This window comes from Sitodiplosis mosellana, unplaced genomic scaffold (assembly GCF_009176505.1).
Source record: "Sitodiplosis mosellana isolate CC-2019 unplaced genomic scaffold, AAFC_SMos_1.0 Smas_scaffold_3969, whole genome shotgun sequence".
NCBI classification, from domain to species: Eukaryota; Metazoa; Arthropoda; class Insecta; order Diptera; family Cecidomyiidae; genus Sitodiplosis; species Sitodiplosis mosellana.
In genome coordinates, this window is record NW_022599211.1 from 3,983 (window position 1) to 13,478 (window position 9,496).

The 9,496-nt window shown below is 35.3% G+C and overlaps 2 protein-coding genes across 2 annotated transcripts; one reads left to right on the forward strand and one right to left on the reverse strand.

Moving 5' to 3' along the window:
* The first annotated feature begins 1,407 nt into the window (after positions 1 to 1,407).
* On the forward strand, positions 1,408 to 3,114 carry LOC129572013 (zinc finger MYM-type protein 1-like). The gene has a single exon (XM_055451913.1). It carries the CDS (start codon positions 1,408 to 1,410, stop codon positions 3,112 to 3,114), a length of 1,707 nt encoding a protein of 568 aa, XP_055307888.1.
* A 1,442-nt stretch (positions 3,115 to 4,556) lies between these two features.
* Positions 4,557 to 7,611, reverse strand: LOC129572011 (antigen 5 like allergen Cul n 1-like). Its single transcript, XM_055451911.1, has 6 exons — positions 7,474 to 7,611; positions 7,247 to 7,350; positions 5,789 to 6,023; positions 5,549 to 5,723; positions 5,338 to 5,478; positions 4,557 to 5,262 (listed from the first exon to the last, which is right to left on the reverse strand). The coding sequence occupies exons 1-6, from the start codon at positions 7,493 to 7,495 to the stop codon at positions 4,869 to 4,871; spliced, it is 1,071 nt and encodes a 356-aa protein (XP_055307886.1). The 5' UTR covers positions 7,496 to 7,611; the 3' UTR covers positions 4,557 to 4,868.
* Between the last annotated feature and the right edge of the window lie 1,885 nt (positions 7,612 to 9,496).

The following is a 9,496-nucleotide window of genomic DNA, read 5'->3' on the forward strand; positions in this document are numbered from 1 at the left end:
TGAAAAGGCGCGAGAGCGCCGAAGGCGCACGAGCGATGCAATTTTTTTTTGGAAAAAAGCGCGAGATTACGACGTTTTGTTGTCATCGCTGGTATCGACATAAGCGATTGAAATTAACTAAACATCGAAAAATTGTTTTTTTTGTTTAACACTCAAAATGGCAACGTGTTTTCACAACAGCTGATTAAAGCGAATATAAACATTGAAACTCAGTTCGATATCGTTCTGAAGAAGTATGAATCACGCCACACGAACAAAACACTTGCTTGTATACAAGTAGACTGAAAGTGCTGCAAATATTAAAAAAATGATGACAAATCTTTTTTTCTGTGTTCGATATCGGTATAAGCGCATTGCGATTTCGTCGCATTATACAGAGGACGAATCATTCGTTCGACAAGTGTCTAATTGAGCACTGATTTCATTCTATTGTGTCTATATCAAATATATTTCGTGCGAATAAATAAAAATTTGAGTGAAATTTCAACCGAATAAAATACCATGAATAAAAAACCATCAGGGTATGACTTCAAGAAAAGGCGCGAAGAGAAAGAAGCTAAAGAGGCTGATTGCGTAAAAAAACGCGGAAGCTCGATTGTTATTTTCGGAGCCAAGGTTTGTGTTTCAGTGATTTTGAAATTGTGCCATTGTTAATTCATTTCGTTTTGAAGATGCTAGCACCTTTGAGAAAATACCATCAGCAACTGATAGCAATGCGTCCGATACAAAAGATCTATCAGAAGAGATGGAAAGTGGTTTATCAGAGGAAAATGAAGCAACAGAAAAGATGGAAGTCGAAGAAATATCGCCATCTTTAGGTGCATCGGTATTGATTGCAGGTCATTATTATACTTGCGAAACAATTTTTGCCTTTCCAAAGTACAATTGGCAACTGACTTATCCAATTGTTATGTTTTTTCGATTAGATTTGGAAATTGATATATCTGACGTGGCCAATTTTCCATCAACATTGTCAGAGAATCTGAGAACGCGTATTATTCAAACAGGCCCAAATCAAATTGATATGCAATTTCCGATTACGAATGGGCGTACATTTTCCTCAAATTATTATTCTTAAACGCTCACGAACAACGAAAGAGTTAAACGGGAATGGTTGATTTATTCAAGGCAGCTTGATTCAGTTCATTGTTTTTGCTGTTTACTTTTCAATTCAAATGACAACTCAATCCGTTCAACGCAAGTCAAGGCTTTTCAGATTGGAGACATTTGTCGCAAGCAATTCAACGTCATGAAACTTCAGCAAGTCATTTGGATAATTTCTGTATTTGGAAGGAGCAATTCAACAGATTATCGAATAACACTACGATTGAATGTCAATTGGAAAAGAGTTTGTTGGATAGAAAGAAGCAATTGAAGCAGGTGTTTGAACGATTTGTTGCAATGACAATGTTTTTGGCACGACAAAATATTGCATTTGCCGGAACGGACAATACGAGTGGCAACTTTTATGAACTGGCTCAAACTATTGGTGAATTTGATTTGGTGATGAAAAATCATTTAGAAAGTAGCTCTCGAAATAAATATCTAGGCCCCGCAACACAGAATGAACTCATCACCATCGTTGGAAATAAAGTGCGACAGCACATAATCGACCAAATCATTGAAAGCAAGTATTATTCGTTGATTTTGGATTGCACATCAGACGTGAGTCGTCAGGAGCAGATGACGTTTGTTATTCGATATGTACACTTTGATGTCGACAAGCGATTTTTTCAAATCAAAGAGAGTTTTATCGAGTTTGTTGATGTCAGCGAAACGACTGGAAAGGCGATGGCCGATATCGCTGTTAACAATCTAAATAAACACAAAATCGAAATCAAAAATATGCGAGGTCAGGGATACGACAACGGATCGAATATGAAAGGCAAGCACATCGGTGTACAAGCGCAAATTCAAAGTATAAATCCGTTGGCTGTATTTATCCCATGCTCAAATCATACATTGAACTTGTCATTGAATGACGCTGCATCAGCCTCTATTGAAGTTTGTGCTTTCTTTGCTACGGTACAGAAGATTTACACTTTTCTTTCAGCATCAACTACTCGTTGGGATATTTTGAAGAAGCATTGCACATCTATTCATGATTTGGTGCCAAAAGCATTAAGTACAACACGTTGGTCGGCGCGATTAAATGCAATTAAGCCGCTTCGTAGAAATCTCAATAAAATCCTTGCAACACTCGATGAAATCAGCAATTCTGAGTCATTTGAACCATCTGTACGGTACGAGGCGGAATGCATAATAAACTTCATTGATTTTAAATTCATTTGTTCGGTCTGTATATGGCACGCAATATTGGAAAATTTTGACCGCGTATCAAAACTGATGCAACGTATTGACATGAATTTAAGCGGCGTTGAAACTCTCTTATCTGATATTAGTCAGTTTTTAGCTGAATACAAAGAAAACGGATATGAACGTGCTATTACAGAAGCCACCGAAATTGCCGATGAATTGGAAATTCCGGCGAATTTCGAACAAACCCGAAGAGGAAGACCTCGCCGAAACGAGACAGATCCGGAAAAATTGTTCAAAGAAAACTTTTTTGATTTTGTTGTCGACGTTGCATCCGAATCGATTGAGGATCGATTCAAAGTGATTAATTCACACAGCAAATTGTACGCGTTTCTTTATGAGTATAAGGAGTTCAACGCACTCTATTCAAGTGGCGAATTGATTACGCATTGCAAACTTTTGAAAGAAACTCTGACTCACAACAACGAATCCGATATCGATGCCGAGGAATTATGTAACGAACTGCGCATAGTTGGCAAAATAATGGAAAGCCACCAAATTGAACATACCATCGACATTTTGAATGAAATCGCAAAAAAGAGATTAGAAAACTCACTACCAAATGCGGTCATTGCCTACAAGATCCTCCTGACGCTTCCTGTAAGCGTTGCAACAGGAGAACGCACCTTTTCGAAATTGAAGTTGACCAAAACGTACTTACGAAGCACAATGCTGCAGGAACGACTCAGCAATTTAGCGATAATTTCTATTGAACAGGATGTAGCAAAAACATTGAATTACGATCAAATTATTGATGAATTTGCCCACCTCAAAGCTAGAAAATGCAATTTCGATTAAGAATTTGATTTAGTTTTACATTAAAACTGCGTAGACAGTAAGAAGGTTTAATAAATTATTCAGTTTTCACGCTGCTAAGCTAAACACACCGTATTTCATTTCACTCTTCCTTTCAGATCTTGTTTCTTTTCGACCAACATTTGCTTGTTCTTTGTAATGTATGTAAACAAGGAATATAGAATTTTCTGTTAAAATTCAAAAGGCGCGTAAAAAATTTTGCACACGGGCGCGAGCGCACCAAAAAAAGCCACTGTTGCTTTGTTTTTGGAAATTAATATGTTTCAATGAAGTAATGGGTCTAAGATTACTTCAACACTCTTTTAATGGATATTTTGAAATTTAATCACATTTTACAATGTCCAATAAGGGGAAAATGGAACTTTTTTAAAAGTGGAAATTTGCTATTTACAAAACTTGTGAAATGTGGATGCAAATGTATTACCCAAAAAATTACAATTTCCCAATGATAAGAAGTTAAAATAGACATACTTTTACATAAAAATGTATTTTTCCAAAAAAAGCCTTACAAAATTACTGATATCAGATGAAAAACCTCTAGACGAGGTTAAAATGGAGTGACGCTCCGTACGTGGATTTACCACTCAAAAAGACTGATACCATATTGAATGACGCTTTGACGCTGTATTACCTCTGGATACGAAGTTCAGAAGTGTTTTTCGCATTCACTATTGTAAAAATTTATTTACAATAAGGAAAAATATCGCGTCACGACTTTTACACGGCAAAATGCTTAAATGCTTTGAAACAAAATTCAAAAGTCGCGACGCGATATTTTTCCTTATTGTAAATAAATTTTTACAATAGTGTATGCGAAAAACACTTTTGAACTTCGTATCCAGAGGTAATACAGCGTCAAAGCTTCACTCAATATGGTATCAGTCTTTTTGAGTGGTAAATCCACGTACGGAGCGTCACTCCATTTTAACCTCGTCTAGAGGTTTTTCATCTGATAATATTATCACATATCGCTATCTTGAGTGAATTTCTAAAGCTTTTTTCTTTCAAATGTGTCGCCACTGATCGACATGTCCAATGGATTGTATCTGTGCTCTATTTGACTGCATCTCTGTTGTTCCTTTTGGATTGAAGAATATGCTTATTAGGGTGGATCGAGCATTGCTAATCCTCCTTCATATGATATCCCCGTATAATTTTAATTTCGCATATATTCGGTGATTTAGAACAGCATTAATCATAATAATTCTTTCAAACAAAAGCATGCCTATTGTCCAGTGGATAATGTTCACGTATGTGCTTTTCAATCAGGTATTCGTACATATTTTTCAAGTAATTTTTACTCACCTGTATAAACTGCATTCAGACCCAAGAAATCAATTTTAATGAGGTGCCGTTCGATGCCCCAACAAAACCCCAACTGATGAATTTCCAGTGTAGAAATTCTTTTGATTTATAAATCTAATGAAACGCCCAAATGGTTTTTTTCTCTTGCATTTTATTCCGAATATAAGTGTTTTTGGTCAGCAAACCAAATGTCGATGTGAAACTTTTTTAATGGTTTCTACTTGATAAATAGTTTTGGCTAGCTAGAATTTTCTAAAAGAGGTTTTGGTGTAGAATTGCATGCTGGTGTATACGATTTCAAGTTTTAGATGAAATTTCGACTAATTGAAAAAGGAAATGCTTTATGTTTATAAAAATGTGTGATAGGGTGCTTGTGCAAAATTTTCTCATTGTCATCAAAATCAGGGTTGTCATAGATCGAAAGAAAATCATTATTTTCCATATTCTGGATGAGATGCGATGAAATCTTGCTGTGCTTTCTCTTGACAATCTTGGTCGCAGTCGCCAGGGAATTCAAACATGACTTCTCCATTGGGTCCGATTGTGACTTTAGTTTCAGTTGGTCCCTTTGGTTTCAAATAATCTTTGAAAAATGTTCCCGGATCTGAATTCATTCTCTGGCATTCTCCTGTTGGATCTTCATCGCAACCACCGGGTGTATTCCAGCTGACTCCACCTCCGGGTTTGACAGTTGGTTTGAAGTCCCATGCAGATCGTTTTTTCAAATCTTCGGTGTAATCTTCATTTACCGAGCAAAGAGCGGGGTAATCAGGATTTGTTCCGGTTTTACATTTCGATGCGGCTGGTCCAGCTTCATAGATGTACCTATTCAATTCAGAAATTGTAAAATGGATTTATTTCGATCACTTTAACTGATTTTGTTAAACTAAAGTCACTCACGTATTCTGCATATTTCCGAACCCATAGTTGCACACTAAGATTGCTTGCTGTCCTTCGCCATCAGTGTATTTTGAACCAGCACAGCCCACAACCGTTGCATCTTGTCCGACGAATTGAGTGAAGTGACCAATTTCTTTTTTGCTAAAAATCAAAACAGAAGTTATTACCGAATTTCAGAAATTGTAGAACGTATTTTGATGCATTCACTTACGGATCGTGAGATGTTCCAATGCCTTGGAACTTCTCAATCATTTTCATCCAACCATATTGACCACCGTTTTGTGCTTCCATTTCAAACCATGCTGGAACCAATTTCTCAATGATTTCCTTGTCATCGGTCATGCCACCTCCCTTTGCGATATTTTGTCCGGCCGGATACCAATCCTCTGCGATATTAAAAAAAGAAGAAATATTAATTCTAAAGCATTTGATTATTGTTTCACATTATTACCAGTGTTTCTGCATTTATCGTGACCATATTTACATAGCCGTGCATTATATTCGGCCATCTCAGCTAGCCCATCATCCCAAACGAGTGTTCCCATACGCGATCCTGGACCATAGTTTGGTGTTTTTCCAGCAGCTTGTTGATTTCGCAGCTTATTGTGTATATCAAGGATTCGTTGCTGGAGCTCTGGTGTAATATTGACCAATGCTTTGTCTGACGAGCAGTCAGGTCCCCAACCCTGAAATTGTGCACAATGAATTTATTATTATTCTGACAAATCTAATTGAATTTATTTTTATTTTGGACAAAATAAGCAAACATAGTGTACAATGTATACTGTACATAAAGAGATGGGTCAAGAAAAATGATACATTTTTAATTTCTAGCCGTATTTTGTACATTACAGCTACACTGAGTGCTTTCAACTGGTTTCAACTAATGTGTGTGATATGGTTGATTAAGAATGAACTTTGTGACGTTAGATGTTATTGGCGCAATTCAATTTGTCAACGATTTAAGAAAACTTCATTATTTTTATGATGACTTTATATAGAGGCATTTGCTACTACCAATTTCAGAACTCGAAATATACAGAATCATTTCATGCTCAATGGAGCATTTAATATAGTCAATTAGTCATTGATAAATTAAACTTTTTTGTTCATAACTAAGAATGCAATAACACTCATCGCACTTATATCTTATAGATTCACAGAGAATGGAGACTTTTAGATACACGGAGAGCTAGGGTTTACAAACGTTTCGACAAATACCGCAAACGATTATAAAAAAAACGTTATTTTTCTGTAGTGTTCTATTTTGATACCGTAGAAAAAACGGAAAAAAATGCACTATTACTGCACTGCAATACTGCATTTTTTTAACGGCTCTCTAAAATGTTTTTTGGAAACACTGAAAAAATAACGCGATTTCAAACCTTACAGAGAGCTGAAACTGTCTATCATTAGAAATAATTCATTGATTTACAACATTTCGAGGTGATGCGAACCTTTGACGGAATTTATAAAATTGAGTTGTAAAGTTTTCGATGGGTTTCAATTTTCTGAAGAAATTGTCTTTGGACTAATATTCAATATATCACATATTTTCCCTCTTGTCACATAATGTGACTCACATTCCTCCTTGCCTGTTGTGCAGTGACTTGTCTGAACAGTGACACTTCTTTGGAAAATTGAAAATGTGTTTTTTCTTTGTATATTTCACCATACAGCTGAACTTTTAAGTGTAAAATGTGTTGACTTTTTCAATTTATTTTTGGCATTCGGGCTACAGCTAAGCCACTAAGAAGCACTTCCGGTGAATGTGAAGAAAAAATGTCCGAAAATTTGCATTTTTGTAATGCAGGCGGATTTTTTTTCCAATAAATTCTTGCGACGCAAGGCTGTTATCTTTGGGTTACTTCCATTGACCATTTTTGTCCTCTTCCGAAGTTTCACTTACTTTATTTGCAGCAGGACTATTACATGCGACATGTGGTTTTTTGGCGCATCTCATTTTTCCACAATAATCGACAGCCACCGCTGCTCCAATCGCCAAGCAGAGGACTGATTCAGAGCAAAAAAAAAATGGACAAAAGAATTGTTTTAAAATACAACATTTGTTTTCGTTATGATTGAATCAACTTGGATTGAATATATTTAAAGCAAGTATTGATTTAATATATGTACCAATTGCACTCTTAAAATTCATTATTGATAAAAATCCAACAATTTGTTTCACTAGAATTGAACAAAATTTTTGAATTCACTATTGACAAAGAGATAGCTCTCTATTTTCTTTAGTACGAACGATGACTGACGGAAAATCATTCGCTCCGATTGTTTTTATAGGAAAAATGCAATGCATGATTGCTTCTCAGATTGAACAATGGCTAGCCTAATAATTAAAAATATTCGAATTCATTTCCCAGAAGCTCTACTTAATGCAACGTAATGACGTGTCCACCAATCAGTATACACTGCAGCAAGTGATTCCCACATTTACATATTTTGACAAGTGAAAAGAAAAAAAATTGTTCATATTTCCTACACAAAAAGCTAGATTTCTAATTTATGAACGAGCATTTGATAAGGAGTGTTCATCTAGCATCGACTTAATTGGGATGAGCTGTGTCTTACTGAATTAACGAAATCAAGACGAATTTATCCACAAGAAATGAAGATGATATCATCAGAAATTAATTGAAGCGAATCATTTGACGGAACCAAGTAGCGAATTTTCTAAGAACATTACTGAACAAAAAGATTTCATTTTGTGTATAGATTAAGTGAACACTTTGGACCATCATTAGACTCTTACATCATACAAGTTGTGTCATAATAAATGATCAATTCTCATAAAAACAGCAATTTGACATTAATGAAGGTGCTAAAAGTTTCATTTAGGCACGTTCGAAGCTAGAATTGAAGTTATTCGAATCTAGTAGTATTGGTGCAATTTGTAATTTCGACACGCGCGAAGTATAGCGGCTCAACCATGTTTACCGGCACGTTTAGGTAAATTTAACGGAATAGTTAGGTAAATTTTATTATTTGTATTGCGAGTGCCCAAATGGCTACATTCAAATGCATAGAGTTGATTCCAGGTATAAGCTTATACATTGTTCAGACTGTTCATAGAATCGTTCGTCTGGCTTGTGGCGAGCGGGAGAAAATTTATTCAAAATTCGTGTTATAATTGCAGTGCAGAGTGCACGAACTAATTAGCGAACAAAATACCGCACAACTGGCAGTGATTAACATTTAATAGGCCGCCGCTGATCGAATTGTATGGAAATGCATGAATAAATTAAATGCGTAAATAGATTAAAATCCGTTGTTTATTATGCACAAATGAGTTTCCAAGATTTCAATGAGTAGCCAAATGAAAATTGAGCAACAATAATAATTTTCGTTATTGCGCTTTCAATATTTTTAGATTGCCGTCTAATGCTGACTGCTTCGTTTGCTGAAAAAAATGTTTGATATTTGCACGAGTCTGATATTTGAAGTTCAGGAGTCATTGTTCGCGATTTGGAATTGCAAAATAGGCAAGAATCGAATTGGCATTGAATAATATAGCCATGACTTTGGCGTCGCTCTGAATGCCTTGATTTCGAACTAATTCGCGATAAAAAATGACGAGATCTGTAGATATTTTTGTTTCCTTACAGCTGATACGAAATTGTTCAATTGCTTTTTAATTGCGAAAATTCAAAATACTAGTGATTTTCATTGTTTTTCGTCGTTAATTCTATTGTTTTTTAATATTTCACTACGTATCCAAGCAAATAAGGAGTTGTTCCTCAATTCAGTCGATAAAATTCTCTATACAGTGTAATAATTATAAAAAATATTTTTTCCAACCAAACTACAATGTAGATTGCTTCTATCTTTAATTTATCTCCAAAAATAAAATGTGAGATCATTTTCATCGCATCGAATTTGAATGTCGCTTCAGGATTGAACTACAAAAATTCTCTGTTCATTGTTCAAATGTTTCTTATCGCCAACTGATTTATTTTTTTCATATTAAATTACTTATTAGCACTTGCTTGTGTTGAACCCGAGCGACCAAGATAACAAACTAGAAATTATAGGGCAATGAAGTTCCAGCATTTTGTTCTAATGATCATATCATTCAATCCATAAATATGAATATTTTTCATAGCTTGTAAAAAAGAATTGTTCTAGAAATTATTTGATCCAATCA